The 17,524-nt window shown below is 28.9% G+C and overlaps 1 protein-coding gene across 7 annotated transcripts in view; it reads left to right on the forward strand.

Moving 5' to 3' along the window:
- The window catches only part of Sulf1 (Extracellular sulfatase Sulf1), a 175,378-nt gene that overhangs the window by 104,996 nt on the left and 52,858 nt on the right, over positions 1–17,524 (forward strand). For all 7 annotated transcript variants that reach the window (XM_085487313.1, XM_085487314.1, XM_085487312.1 and 4 more), the window contains one exon: positions 393–714. In XM_085487313.1, coding sequence (XP_085343439.1) covers positions 393–714 — 322 coding nt within the window. The remainder of the gene's footprint in view (positions 1–392; positions 715–17,524) is intronic.

The raw sequence follows: 17,524 nt of genomic DNA on the forward strand, positions 1-17,524 counted from the left end.
CATTATATATATGACTATTATTCATGACTATGTTTATCATTATATATGACTATTATTCAAGATTATTTTTGTCATGACTATTTTTTAATGATAAAAAATAAATGAGAAATGAAATAAAATAATTGAATTTTTTGCGATATTTTTTCCATGATTCCATGATAGTGACTATTTTATTGATGACTATTCGGGACTATTATTTATTATTTATGACTATTATTTTTAAGATTAGTTTTGTCATTATATATATGACTATTATTCATGACTATGTTTATCATTATATATGACTATTATTCAAGATTATTTTTGTCATGACTATTTTTTAATGATAAAAAATAAATGAGAAATGAAATAAAATAATTGAAATTTTTGCGATACTTTTTCCATGATTTCAGGGTACTTTGGCAAGTATTTGAACAAGTACAACGGCTCTTATATCCCGCCAGGATGGCGGGAATGGGGCGGTCTTATAATGAACTCGCGCTACTACAACTACAGCGTCAATATGAACGGCAAGAAGATAAAGCACGGCTTCGAGTACAGCAGGGACTATTACCCGGACCTGATAGCCAACGACAGCGTGGCTTTCCTAAGACAGAGCAAACACAATTCCGCCCGGAAACCGGTCATGTTGGTCGCGAGCTTTCCCGCTCCACACGGCCCGGAGGACTCGGCGCCGCAGTTCTCGCATCTCTTCTTCAACGTTACCACTCATCAGTGAGTACACAGCAAACTATCTCCGCTCTCGTATTTGCACGCGCCTTTTTCGATCCGTAATCAAAATATTTGTTTGCAAATCGCCCTCACCGCAATTTCCTCTAATTAGTCATAAACACACACGTATATACGTGTGTGTGTGTGTGTGTATGGAAAAAAATAATATCCTTATTATTTTAATATGATTTTTCGATCCGCAATAAAAATTTGTAAATTGCTCCGCATAATTTGCTCTAATTAGTGCGATACGTAAAAATGAATATTTTTTTCGAATAAGAGCAAATATTCTATGCAACATACAATATGTATGTTTAATTGCGAATAGAGAGAATTTTTTTCAAATAAGAGAAAATTACAGGAGCCGTGGATCTTGTCGTGAGAATAATTAGCTTATTTTTATTTAATTTTATGTCAATGTTTTTCATTCCGTTTACGATACAAAATTTCATTATCGCGATGCTTTCGTGTCCTTTAATTGGATTTGATATAATTTGTCTTATGCATGCATATATATACATATATACATGCACATATACAGAAAAACGTGATTTTATATTTTTATACACATATTGCGTATCGTAAAAATTAATTAATCAACGACACAGTTGAGTTTCGATCTTGAATATTCAAGACATCTCATAATCAGCTGGATCTTAACAAGGTAAGAAATTAAAAAGCTGGATCTTAACAAGGTAAGAAATTAATATAAAAAAGCACGATTATTTCGAAAGTGCAAATGTCAACAAAGATAATTTTTAATACAACATTTGTAGGAGTTTGCTGTTACAGACTAAATTAAAACAATTTTTCCAACATTTGAAAAATTAACTTTGAGAATATAAGAAAGGATTTATGATTGTTTTGCCGCGGTGTTAATCGCGCGTTATTTTCTATCTTGCATATATACTCGTATATAATCTTCTTCAGGGAAAGTACACACAATCCTCTTTATTTTTCTGTTTTTTACGTCCTTCATTGCGGTCTCCTCTCCTCGGTAAAACGCCTTTTTCTCGAGAGAGAGTTTATATTTCTGTCGCGGTGACTTCATCAAAAAGTGTGTAATCGTGCAATAATGAGAATTTCGAATTTATACAATTTGCGCGATATGAAAGATGGATCAGTCTTAATTTTTGAGAATCTAATAATTCGCGATAAGGTTCCGAAAATTAATAGATCAGAGGCAGCATTTGTTCCCCCTTGGAATTAATAAAAAAATTAAGCATTTGCTCGTCTTTTAAATAAACACTGGAATATATTTGTTTATTAAATATTAAAAAATGAAAATAAAAAAAATAAATTTAAACAATTATAAAATTTAACTATGCCTCTTTCTGGAAAAAATTTTGCGGACGTCCATATAACATCAGTAATTTTTTAGAAAATTTCTAAAAAAAAGGGGGCCTCAGAATATAAAAATTAAGCATTTGCTCGTCTTTTAAATAAACACTGGAATTTATTTGTATATTAAATATTAAAAAATGAAAATAAAAAAATAAATTTAAACAATTATAAAATTTAACTATGCCTCTTCCTGGAAAAAATTCTGCAGACGCTCATATGACATTAGTAGTTTTTTAGAAAATTTCTAAAAAAAGGGGGCCTCAGAATATAAAAATTAAGCATTTGCTCGTCTTTTAAATAAACACTGGAATATATTTGTATATTAAATATTAAAAAATGAAAATAAAAAAATAAATTTAAACAATTATAAAATTTAACTATGCCTCTTCCTGGAAAAAATTCTGCGGACGTCCATATGACATCAGTAGTTTCTTAAAAAATTTCTAAAAAAAGGGGGGCCTCAGAATATACAATTTTCACCCTCGATGTTATTTATTTGTTTCGAATCACTGGCTTCGATATGTCGAGCCGGATGCTGTCATGACAACCGCAACTTCATCGAACAGCGCACCTATTATTTTTCGTTGTTACACAACCGCTTTTCTCCGCTCCCGTTAACATGTAGGTACAGCAGACAATAAGGATTGTCCTGGCGGAAAAACAGGAGGGGGTTGAAGGGGAGAAATAAACAACCCTCGCGACGTCGATAAACCTCCTCTCTCTCTTCGGGCTTCTCATTCTTCCCTCAACAATGCATCGAGCGCCTAAAAATTCGTAAAAAAAATCTGCGCCTTTTTCGGATATCAAATATACAATTAGCGGTGGGACCGGAAATAGAAAACAAGACCGGATTCGCACCTGTCGGAGTGAAGGGCGCGTCAACGCTGAATTCTGGTCCTAGACCAGACGGATAGATATATCTGCCTGGTGGATAGCGGAATCATCGTCGAGAGTGATGGAGTGCCCTTACGCACCGCACGCTGTGAGAGCGATGTTGAAAAAAAACAGGGGGCTAAGGGGGACGCGTCCTTCTACCGGTCCAGCTCTGCGTTATTGTGCGTCCACGAGAGACAGGTATTATTACGCGCACCTGCGTGTCCACCGCAACAAAAATGAAAGGGTTTTTGCGTGTCGCGAAATTCACTACGAGAGTGATAGAAATTTTCCCGATAGAAAATTTCCTCTTAAAAATATTAATTACCTGTACAGCTGAAATTTGGCCACTTTAATATTTTTTAAAATACTTTTTATTCTAATATATTATATTTTTAATGTTTCTTTATTTTACAATAATATTTTTCAAATACTTTTTTATTTTAATATTTTTTAATATTTTTTTTTGTGTAAAAAGATCAATACTTATGTCAATGATTCAAAAAACTCGCTACGAGAGTGATAGAAATTTTCCCGATAGAGAATTTCCTCTTAAAAATATTAATTACCTACAGCTTAAATTTAGCCACTTTAATATTTTTTAAAATACTTTTTATTCTAATATTTTTTTAATGTTTCTTTATTTTAATATTTTTTAAATACTTTTTTATTTTAATATTTTTTAATATTTTTTTTCGGTGTAAAAAGATCAACACTTATGTCAATGATTCAAAAAACTCGCTACGAGAGTGATAGAAATTTTCCCGATAGAGAATTTCCTCTTAAAAATATTAATTACCTACAGCTGAAATTTAGCCACTTTAATATTTTTTAAAATACTTTTTATTCTAATATTTTTTTAATGTTGTTTTATTTTAATATTTTTTAAATACTTTTTTATTTTAATATTTTTTAATATTTTTTTTATGTAAAAAGATCAACACTTATGTCAATGATTCAAAAAACTCGCTACGAGAGTGATTGAAATTTTCCCGATAGAGAATTTCCTCTTAAAAATATTAATTATCTATACCTAGAAATTTGGCCATTTTAATATTTCTTTAAATACTTTTTATTCCAATATTTTTTTAAATGTTCCTTTATTCTAATATTTTCTTAAATATATATACTTTTTTATTATAATATTTTTTTCGGTATAAAAACGTCTCACTTCTGTCAATGACCGACACATTTTTAACTATTAATTTAATTATTAAAGTTGCATTCGAATTCTTTGAACAGAAAGAGAGATCTCTATTCTTGATCGGACAATAATAGAGAAGATCCGCGGTGCGAAACGTCATTATATTCGATGGATTTTGACAACCTGTTTAAAATTAGAATTCGAGTAAGCAAAAAAAAAATAGGCGCGTAATTTACATCGGACAGTTCTCCGATGTATATTAAGTACGGATGATCTGAAAATAAGCTTCCTCCATCCCGTCTATTCCCGTCGCGGCGAATTTCTAGTGCCAAGTTTTGCAGAAAATCGACGTGCAAAAAATTGTCGGCGGCTGTCATTGCATCTCGCGGTTGTCTCCTGTCACGGCGAATAAAAAGAATTTCCGGTGCACCACGTGTACGTTCCTGATAGCATGCAATTTATTATCGTCGGGGACTTTCAAGACGGAAAAAAGAAAAACAGATTTCACCGCGTTTTGTGATCGAAGGAAACGAAACTTTGACGGAGACCTGCTATCGCTCTTTAATTTCATTTCCATCTGAAGCAACTTTAAATATTAAAAATGTACCGAAAAAAATAGTTAAAAAAATTCAAATAGTCAAAATTTAGATGCTCTTACATTACAATTGAAATTTAATTACCATTTAATTTTGACAGATGCATCTGTCAAAATTTTAGCTAGGTAATTCATATTTTTTATTATAATTTAATAGGAAATTTTCTACTAAAATTATGCCTTAAAAATATTATAGTTATATACGATAGCAAATATTATATAATTATCGTAAAATTCAGCTACGGTAATTATTTTTTTTTCTTGAGAATTCGCAGAAATGAGTTAACGTCTCGACATTGTAAACTAAATTTAATTACGAGGCGTTATATATATATATATATATATATATATATATATATATATATGCATAATAAATATCAGAACCACTTATGCCGAGTGCCGACCGACATTTTAATGTCGAGGTTTTTATTTCGCATGTACATTCACGCCATTGCTGTGTCGTGCTACTCAAAAGCTAATCGAGAGAAATTAATGTGTCGGACGGCATCCAAAGTAATGCGTGCTTTCAGGGCGCTTTTATTATTGGCGCGCCTTTAAGCAGCAATCAGTGGCTAATCTAATTTCCGTTCGATCAAAGGAAGATTAAGTGCATCGCAAGACAACATTATTGCAAATTAATAATGGGCTTTTTTATTTATTTCAATGACAATTTGTTAAAACTTGTATATAGAATTATACGTATGCATCTCGTATGCAAAATTTTACTCCCATAAATATACCGGATTTTTACTTACATACCTTATACTTATTACTTTCATTATTAATAATATTAAGTATATAAACTCGTTTAACACGAAGTCAGACAAATCTGTTCTGATAAGAAATAAAATTATGAAAAATAAAATAAATTTTTATCCGTTATGGATTAAAATCCGGTAAAGCAATATTTTGCGTATTTTCGAATCTTTTCGATTTATGCAACAGAAGTGCATCTCAAGTCTTATATGTAGTTTCATTTCATATGATGAATATGTTCCATAACGCATGTTGCTGATTTTACACGTCTGTAAATTATTTTCAGTGTTACAATGTTACAAATTACAATTTATGTTTGTTTTAATTTCTGTAAGGAGTTTCTGTTGCGCAAGACTCCTCAGCATTGTCGAAAAATTGTGTCTAACTATGTTACATAGTTACAGACAAGCAGTCACACGAGCGAATCACGGTTCCTCGATACGTGTTTCTAAGTCGAATACGAACATATTTTTTAAATAGGGTTTATCGAACAGCTGATTTATTTTTGCTTACGAGGAATCACTTCATGCTTATCGCCGTCTCTTGTGGAAACAAAAATATAATTCAGAGAGACATGTATTTGTATATTTATATGTGTGTATATATAAACCTGTGTTTGTGTATGTACGTGTGCGTGTTTGGATTTTTATATCTACTTTTCCCCAACAGATGGCGAGGACTGAGAAGTGATTTCCGTAAGCGAAATAACACCAGCTGTCTATATAAGAACGCTATTTCAAAAATATGGTTTATACTCATGTAGCGTCGGGGTTACCGTGATCAAGAAGGCGGTCTCCCAGTCAATGGTCATTAGGACTGCTTGACTGTAACTATATACAATATAGCTTAGGCGCATAATTTTTGGTAGTGTGGGGTGCTCGTGCTTCGATGTACCCCACGGCTAAACTAAGTCAAACATAAATTGTAACATAGTTGTATGCGTGGCGAACGTCGGACGAAAGCGGCTGACTCGGGACTCGAACTCGGGATCTCCATTTTCGGGATGCTGGACCCTTGACCACGGTGCATGCTGGACCTACGAACTGAGATATTTTTTTCGTATACTTAAGCTTCTTGGTCGACCGGTCAGCAATTAGCCGTATTTTTGTTTCCGAATAGATCGTTTACTTGAACTGTCACTTTTAAATTTCACGCAGTCATTGAAAATTGTTTGCAGAGTTGTGTAAGATCAGGAACAATTGCTTTACGAAATTATTCATCGTATAAAATTTTAACTACATATAAAACTTGAGGTGTATACATTTATTGAATAAATATTATTTACGGAAATAAATATAAATATATATATATATATATATGGTATATATTACATTTAATAGCATAATACTTGAAATATTTGTTATATAAAATGAAATAACTTTTTTTCGTATTGTTTCTGAATAGTTCGTTCACCTAAATTGTCACTTTTAGATTTGACGCAGTCGTTGGACATAGCTTACAGAGACGTGTAAAATCAGCAATAAATGCATAGCAATAAATGTGTTTATTACATGAAATGGAACTACAGCTTGCTTTAATAATGGACGCACGTACATTAAATAAATATATTTTTGGTATAGAAATAATTATATAATATGTATATTATATATATTTATTTCTATAGAAAAAATATATTTATTTAATTAGTATATATGTGCATGGATATTGACACTCACTACTGATAGAATAAAAAATAGTGAACTCGAGTTCACCCTTTGTTTCTTGTTCAAACTGGCAGATATATTTGTTAATTACAATCACAACGTTTCGACCATTATTTTTAGGTCTTTATCAAGTGATAAAACGTAATTACAATTATATTACGTAATTACAAATATATATTACGTTTTATCACTTGATAAGGACCTAAAAACAATGGTCGGAACGTGATTGTAATTAACAAATACATCTGCCAATTTGGTCAAGAGACAAGAAGTTCACTAATTAATATTTATTTAATATATTTTTTTTGCATGTACCGCCGTTGAATGCGTCTGTTGAAACATTAGAACTTTTGTCTGAAATATTTTTTTCTAAAGTGCATCGTTTATGAAACATTCGACAGTTTCCGAACTTTATTTAATATATTTTTTCTATAATAAATATATAATATATATATATGTATATATATATATTTATTTATTTCTATAGAAAAATATTTATATTATATCTATATATATATATATATATATATATATATATATAATATAATTATATTATATATTTATTTCCATACATATATATGTTATATATTAATTTCTGTAGAAAAAATATTTTTTTTACAATACACGTGCGTCCATTATTAAAGCAAGCTTTACATGCGTAGTTCTACTTCATGTAATAAATACGTTTGCTACACATTTATTGCTGATTTTACGCGTCTCTGTATAAGCTATGTCCAATGACTGCGTGAAATCTAAAAGTGACAGTTCAGGTAAACGAACTGTTCGGAAACAAAAATATTTTGTTGACCGGCCGACCAAAAAGCTTAAGTATACGAAAAAAAGATCTCGGGTCGTAGGTCCTGGATAGCACGGTGGTCAAGAGTCCAGCTGTGAGATCCTGAGTTTCCTTCGTCCGACATTCGCCACGCTTATACAACTATGTTACAATTTATGTTTGACTTAATTTAGCAGTGGGGGCAATTTGCCAAAAATTAAGTGTCTAATCATCGTATAATTACAGACAAGCTACCTGTTGTATGTAACCATATTATTTTTGAAAAAGCGTTCTTATCTAGGACAGCTGGCATATTTTTGCGTGTGTGAAAGTAGAGATAATGAAGAGAGGCGTACAGATTAGGTCAAAAATCCGGAAACAGGCGAATATTTGACAAACAATGTATTTTAGAAAAAGATGTTTTAGATGAACATTGTACTGTTTAAAAGTATCTACTTACTGATCTTCTCACTTCGACTTTGGGTGGCGTTGCTAAAATCAGGGCAAGATTACCTTGAATTTTATTAATGGAACTATCATATTTTTTTATATATATCAATTCCTCTCATTTTTTAATGTATGGAAATATTATGGTAAGATCATCGAAAAATGAATATTTAATGAAATATATATATTTCATAGGATTCATGTAAGCCTATGTCAAGTTAAAGTATGAAATATTTTATAAATTATTTATTTTTTTACCATCTTACTCTTATAATCTTTTATGCATAATATTTCGAGAAATTGATTTATATAAGAAAAATATGGTGGTTCCATATAAAAAATTCAAGATAATCCCTGACCTTAGCAACGCCATTCATGGTCAAACTCGTACTGCGCCGTTGAATTCATATATGTATATCTATTGAAACATTACAACTTTTGTCTGAAAGATTTTTTTCTAAAGTGCATCGTTTATGAGACATTCGACTGTTTCCGAACTTTTGGCCCACTCTGTATAATCCTATACGTAATTGCTCTTTGTTGCGCGAGATACCATTAACTTGTGAGAGACAATCGTTATTAATTGCAACCGCGAGAAAATGCATTTATTGTCGAGAATGGCAGCTAATGAAGGCTGACGGTATAAAACTCATTTATAATCCAATATATGAATAAGTAAAAGGCTGGAGGTAAATTTATGATGCGGTTCCAGCTTAATCCCCTACGCGATTCTGTAAGTGTTAATAGTTTGTCATATGTTGAATATACGCACACTGAATACAAATTTATTGAATTTGAATAAGTATATTTATTTAAATATATTTATTTAAATATATTTATTTAAATACTGTCTATATAATAAGTGTCATTTATTTGAAACTATATAATAATATTGAGTGGATGTGAAAAATTATTTGATTTCAAAAAATTCTTTTTAAAACAGATTAATATTTTTTTTTCAAATGTTTTTATTAAGCAATATTGAAATAAAATATTTAATAATTTAATTTTTGTCGGTGTGTCCAATATATCGTGATTAAAAATGTTTGTTTCGGTAATGAACATTTTAAGTCTACTCAACTAATCTTTGTTGCCTTCGTTTATCTGCAAAGCTTTACAATTTTTTATTTATTTCATTTATGTGATACGGGTATTAAAAAATTCATACAACATTTTACCACTCCTATAGACGAATTTATTGATCATTGTTGGTTTATTATAGTCTATAGAAAAATATTCTTATATACGAAATATATGTCATATTTTTCCATTCCATGTAGTGTACTATAACGGTATATTTAGGCATAATATTAAACTGTTTTTACTAATTAAATAATTTTTTATTGCGTAAATATGCGTCGTCTCTGTCTCGCATACATCGATAAAAGAATCGATCCATGCGTAATATTGCATCGCTCCTTTTCGTGCGATATTCGCTTCGATATTTTATGAATCGTAAATTTCCATGATTGAACAGGAGATTTGAATTTCATGAATCCAAAACAAATTTTACCATTGTTAATATAATTACGTGTCACTGAGTAAGATCCTTGGAATACAATCGCGCGTGAGAATTAATCTTTTAATTCCTCTAATTCAAGTCTTCTAACGTTAATTACGTTATAATATTGCTTCAGTTTTTAAGCAGGTATAAATTAATTTTTTTTGTAAATGATAGCTATCACAAAAATTTAATTTATTTCACTCTTTTTTCTTTTTTTAAGAATATATATATTTTTTGTTTTGCCAAAATTGATATTTGTAATAAGGATTAACGGGGTGTTTTTATCAATTATGAGACATTTCGTAAATAAAAAAGGATAGTCTTCCACAGAAAAAAAATATTTTTAGATATAAAATAAAAGAGTCAAATTTTTTGTCTGTATAAATTTTGCAAAAAATATCTATCTAATACATGAATATCAAGACTAGCGAGATATTATTGCGAAAATCTTTTTACACCTGACTAATAATCATAAAATGCAACTAATAAATATAAAATTTTCTATCAACAATTACAATTTTTCTCGTTTGATTTTTGGATATATAAAGGAGAAAAGAATATCTATTTTACTTTGCAATATTCAGCATAAAAAATCGAGAGACAAGTCTATATAAATATTTGAAAAATATAATCAAAATGTGAGAGCGAAACATTTTCGTGTTCAGAACTCTACAATTTATTTTTAATTTTTCGGATAAGACATAAAAGTTTACACACATTCCACATTTCTTATCAAAAATATAGAGTTTTAGTAATTATGATAAGATAAATTTATTGATCATTAGTTTAATTATTCTTAAATTTATATTTAATTACTTTTTATAAATGTTATAAAATATTATATAATATTAAATGTATTATATACATACATATATGATAAATAATTGTTGAAATGAACAAATCGTATTATTGTATTAGTCCACGAAACATGTTATCATCATTTAGAAATATGTTCAGTTTTTCGATCTGCTCAATTTTTATCATATTCATTTCGCATTTAGATCTATAATTTATGTTTGTGTTATTTTGCGGCGAGGTATAAGTTCAAAAGTACAAATCCGCACAATCCAAAATTAGGAAAAGAAAGTATGTGATTTATTGTCAATTGTTAATTGTCGTTCATTGGTGTATTATAATCTATCGAACATATTTCACTCTCGAGAAATAAGTCATGTTCGACTCCATTCGGTGTATGAAAATAAAAATAAGCAGTGAACGATTTAAAACACGAGTGTTGAATATATATACTTTATGCCTAAATATACTGTTAAAGTACACTACATGGAATCAAATATGACATATTTTTTGTACATGAAAACATTTTACCGTAGACTAATAAACCAACGATAATCAATAAATTCGTTTAGGAGTAATAAATTGTGTAATGGATTTTTTTAATGCCCGTATCACAAAAATAAAACAAATAAAAAATTGCAAAGCTTTGGAAATAAACGAATGTAACAAGGATAAGTTAAGTAGACTTGAAATATTTATTATCGAAAGAAACCCTTTAGTCACGATATTGGACACGTCGAAAAAAAATATTAAATTAATAAATATTTTATTTCAATACTGCCTTAGAAATCATTTACATGAAACAATAAGTATCAAATCATTATTATTAAAATCAAATAAATAATTTATAAGGCAGTATTTTGAAATATAGATATTTATTCAAATTCAATAAATTTTTTTAGAGTGCAGCCCTTACGGAGTGATATTTTTTACTCACTAATTTACGCGCATATTAATCATATTTATTTACGAAAATGATTATTCTATTTACGAAATTTTGAAGAGTACAAAATATAGAAGGTTTAAAATATGGAAAAAGCAAAAACTAAAATAAAATATTATTATTAAAATATAAACCCCCTAAAATTTAAATTTTATATAAAGCATTACAGTATTCTAATATTAAATAATTTATAATTGTAGATTAGTTTCAAAAGAATATATAATATCCCCTTTTTTGTTTATAGTAAAATTAGAAGGTATATTTCGTAAAACATTCTCTATAAGATTAGAACATCCAAAAATATTTTAGATATATGTTTATGAAATTTTGTTCACAAGTGTTCCGAGATAAAAGAGTAAATAATTAATTTCGGTGAACAGTTTCTGTTGCACAAGACTTTTGAGGATTGTCAAAAAATTATGTGTTTATTACATAGTTGCAGAGAAGCAGTCACACGAGCAAACTTCTGTCTGAAGAAATCGCCTTGTAAATCACGGTTCTCTGACACCTGTTTCCAAGTCGAATAGGAACTTATTTCTTAAATAGGGTTCCTTATAGAACAAATGATTTATTTTTGCTTACGAGGAATCACTTCATGCTTATCGCCGTCTCTTGTGGAAACAAAAATATAATTCAGAGAGACATGTATTTGTATATTTATATGTGTGTATATATAAACCTGTGTTTGTGTATGTACGTGTGCGTGTTTGGATTTTTATATCTACTTTTCCCCAACAGATGGCGAGGACCGAGAAGTGATTCCCGTGAGCAAAATAACACCAGCTGTCTATATAAGAACGCTATTTCAAAAATATGGTTATAAGTGTTCAGGTGTAGCGTCGGGGATTACCGTGATCAAGAAGGCGGTTCTCCCTCAGTCATTAGGACTATGCGCAGCTTGACTGTAAGCTATACATCGTATGTTACAATATAGCTTAGGCGCATAATTTTTGGTAGTGTGGGGTGCTCGTGCTTCGATGTACCCCACGGCTAAACTAAGTCAAACATAAATTGTAACATACTCGTATGCGTGGCGTACGTCTTGACAAAGGCGGCTGACTCGGGACTCGAACTCGGGATCTCCATTTTCGGGATGCTGGACCCTTGACCACGGTGCTATGCTGGACCTACGATCTAAAATGTTTTTTTCGTGTACTTAAGCTTCTTGGTCTGCCGGTCAATAACATATTTTTGTTTCCGAATAGTTCGGTTACTTGAACTGTCACTTTTAGATTTCACGCAGTCGGTGGACATCTCGCCTTTGAACGCTTCTCTTCATTATCTCTACTTTCACACACGCAAAAATATGCCAGCTGTCCTAGATAAGAACGCTTTTTCAAAAATAATATGGTTACATACAACAGGTATCTTGTCGGTAATTATACAATAATTAGACGCTTAATTTTTGGTGCTATGCTGGACCTACGATCTGAAATGTTTTTTTCGTGTACTTAAGCTTCTTGGTCGACCGGTCAGCAACGTATTTTTGTTTCCGAATAGGTCGTTTACTTGAACTGTCACTTTTAAATTTCACGCAGTCATTAAAAATTGTTTGCAGAGTTGTGTAAAATCAGTAACAATTGCTTTACGAAATTATTCATCGTATAAAATTTTAACTACATATAAAACTTGAAGTGTATACATTTATTGAATAAATATTATTTACGGAAATAATTATATATATATATATATACATATATTTTACATTTAATAGCATAATACTTGAAATATTTGTTATATAAAATGAAATAACTTTATGTCGTATGCACGCACATGCATCAAATTCATTTTTTAATATTACTCAAAATTTTTATAGGCAATTTCTAGCAATATTTCTAGCAATATTTTAGTAGGTATAAGCATGAAGAATAAATTTTAAAGAAAAGAAGAAATGTATCGAATAATGCTAATTTATATATATATATATATATATATATATATATATATATATATATGCGTTGTGTATGCATTTTGCATGTGCTCACATTCACATTTTAATCTATCTTACTTTCATTTTTTATCTCTATGTTTAATCTATCTATATTATACTATGTTTTAACAATAAAATATCTGTATAACGATGCAGAATAGAAGATAAAATTTTAAATTACATATACAATAAATAAATAGATTTACAGATAAATAAATAGAATTTATTAATATATAAATTATTAATATTATTAATATATAAATTATTAATATTATTAATATATTTATTAATATAAAGTTTTATTTTCATAGAATGACGTGAGGAATTGATTTTTGTTAAAAACTCCATTTTAAAAAATGATAAGGATGCAGGACCTACGACCTGACACCTTTTTGTTCGTGTATTTAAAGCGATTTTTCGTCGGATCGTCAATGCATTTTCGTTGACAGACCGTTTGTTTCCTTGAACTACCGTTTTCAGATTTTATTTAGTCACTTAGAAATATTTTACCGAGACGCGAATATCAGAAAGAAATATTAAGCGTATAATATCAGAAAGTATGATGAAAATATTGACAATGAAACATCTGCATAATGATGTAGAATAGAAGGTAAAATTTTAAATAATATACATGTGTAAATAGATGAAATATTCTGGATGTTTTTTATAGCAATATTTTAGTATAAGAACGAATAATAAATTTTAAAGAAAAGAAGAAATGTGATAAACAATAGATTTGATAAACATACGAAAAATTATCATTAGAAATAATTATTTTTGTTTATTATACCTTTATTAATACTATTTAATAAAAAATAAAATAAATAAAATTTAATTTTAAAAAAGCATATTTGATTGATGAAATATGTTTTGTGTGATAAATTGCGATTATAATTTTTGACAATGAATTTGACAGAAAATATATAAAGCTACAAATAATATACTTTAGTCTGTATTATATCAATCAGATCTAATTGTTTCGTTGCTTTTGCAAATTTGTAAAATTATATAGTAATAAAACATAATTTATCTGCGAATGAAACGTTATGAAAAGAAGAAAGAAAAAAATAATACGCGAAATTAATTTTGACATATTGTGTATATATTTTGCGTGCGTTGGCCGAGACATCCGGGACAATATTATCTAAAAATAGAACTCTACACAATGTATATTTGATGAAAGAAAAAAACTACAACACGATACACTCATTTAGCCGGTCATTTATCGTATATATTTCTACGCGCGTTCTATTTTTACCTCCAATTTGTATTAATCGCGCGCTTCTACGCAAAACTATAGCCCAGTAAAATTAAACTTGAAAAGGGCAAAATTTCAAAAAAATTATAATCAGGCTGAAGTTTTGTGGAGACCTTTATTAATAAATAACAATAGACCTTTATTTATAAATAACGTCAAAATTTTGATGTTTTAATGAAATTCTGAAAAGTACTTTTAATTTCAGCCAAGGCATTTTTTATGGGGGGTAAATTTTAGTTTTTTGTAATTATCTCGAAAATTATCAACTTTTCGAGAAAAATTGTTATTATTAAAATTGTAGCTCAGAAAATTCTCTACAAAAAGATCATTATACTTTTTTTCGTACAACTAATCGTTTTTGAGTAAAACGTGCGGTAAAGTTGCAATATTCTATTTCTAATATAATTTTTCTGCACTTCTTACAAAGTAGTAATGTGCACCTTTTCTTTCAGACTTAATTCGCTCTATATCTTCGAAACGATTAATTCCACGGAAACAAGTATGACTTTTTTTTGTAGGGAATTTTATGAGCTACAATTTTAATAATAACTATTTTTCTCGAAAAATTGATAGTCTTCGAGATAATAGCAAAAAACTACAATTTATCCCTTTTCATCTCCCATAAAAAAACGTCCTGGCTGAAATTAAGGGTATATACTTTTCAGGATTTCATTAGAATATCGAAATAAATAAGGTCTTCACACAAAAATTCAGTTTGATTATAATTTGTTTGAAGTGAAAGTCTAATTTTATTGGACTAAAACAAGGAAGCTCGGCGAGAAGACGAACGAGGATATAAGTGAGCCGACGACGACACCCGTCTGGGTGTAAATATAATTCGCGATCTCCTCGTGGGCGAGTTAAGTGGTCGTGGCGAGACGTGGTAAACGCAGAACAGGCCACAATTAAGGAGACACGATATCTCCGTTCGCGACTGACGTGGCTGGATTGCGCATTTCGCTTCGAATTTGCTTTAAAGCGCGGAAAATTTACGATAGCGAGCGCACACGCGAGCTCCGAAAGATCATACGATAGAATTAACACGAGTACATGTATATTAAAGATGAGTTTCCTTTTTACCTTCATGCATCGCTTCTGTTACATTTTTTCTGCAAAATTTAACTAATTTTTTTTTACTTTTTTTTCGAGGAACCATCTGTGTTTCTGGTCGCGACTTGCAACGAATTATTTAGATTTAGTAAAAATAAGACATATAATTTTATACACAAAAAAATTAAGTGTTTTAAATTTCAAAAATGTTAGCAAAGATTTTAAGATTTAAATAAATTAATTTCAAAACTTCAAATATTTCTTTCTTACAATTAAAGAGTTATCCTCCCCTTCTATCTTCATATGCTTCTGTTATATATTTCTCTTCAAAGTTTAACTAATTTTTTTTCATTTTTTTTTTCGAGGGACCATCTGCTTTTGACCGCGACTTGCAACGAATTATTTAGCTTTTATAAAAACTAAACTTATATACATATATATATATAAATATAATTTTATACACAAAAAATTTTAATATTTTACCTTTGAAAATGTTAGCAAAAGTTTTAAGATTTAAATAAATTAACTTGAAACTTTAAAATTTTTTTTTACAATCAAAGAGCTCCTCCTTTTCTGTCTTCATATGCATCGCTTTGTTTACGATTTTTTCTGCAAAGTTTAGTTATTTTTCATTTCCTTTTTTCGAGGTACTTCTGGTTTTGTGACTTGCAATGAATTATTTAAATTTCACAAAAATAAGATTTATATATAAATGTAATTTTATGCACTAAAAAATTCAAATATTTTAGCTTCAAAGATGTTAGCAAAAATTTTAAGATTTAGATAGATTCAAACTTTATATTTTTTTTATCATTAGTTCTCTATACAATTTGGCAAAAATTTAATTATATTTTCATTATCTCTTGAAGAAACAAAAAGCAGTCAGTATATTTTAATTTTCAACATTAAATATATTTTAAATTAAAAATTTCTCTTAAATTTATTTTGAAAAAATACGATTATTTATTTAATATTTGTGAAATTAATTTGTCTAAATCTTATATAATTTTTTATAGTTTTTTATATCTCTTGATAATTTTTAATGATCAAAATGATGGGAATAAAAAAATGAAAAATTGTAATTAATTATGACTTAATATCATTAGCATAATTTTGTCATACACATGAATCATATTTAGATATATGAATCCATTTCCATTATCATTAATAAATTAAATCATTTAATTATTGTGAAAAATTGCTACGATATAAATAACTGAAAAATTGTTTAATTTAGGGAAATTAACTTTAAAACTATAAATTACTATACATTAACTAAATTGATACGATATTAATTAATTCATTTAGGGTGAAAAATTGCTAAGATTTACAACTGAAAAAAATTGTATTTAGGGAAATTATTTTAAAACAATAAATTAATACATCATATTTAATTAATTAATTAATTTATCATGTCTTGATATCATATGCTACTAACATCTGTTTTATCGACTTTAAGTTAGGTTCACTTTTTATTGAATATAGAGATTGAAAAATTCTCCACAATGAAAGTACTAATAATAATTTATTCTTTCATGTCTTCTCTATTAGGAGCGTCATATTTTGTGCACAAATAAACTGCAGAATTTTTGTATTAAATAAATATTGTTATGAGCTGATGCAAGAGGCCGATAAAAAAACCTTTAATTTTTTAACTTTTATTGTTTTTTTTTATACGAAATTACAGCGCTCCTCGTTCATTATTATCAAATTATTTTAAAACAATAAATTAATA

The sequence above is a fragment of the Nylanderia fulva genome, unplaced genomic scaffold (genome assembly GCF_048542155.1).
Source record: "Nylanderia fulva isolate GAGA-0341 unplaced genomic scaffold, ASM4854215v1 Scaffold53, whole genome shotgun sequence".
NCBI classification, from domain to species: Eukaryota; Metazoa; Arthropoda; class Insecta; order Hymenoptera; family Formicidae; genus Nylanderia; species Nylanderia fulva.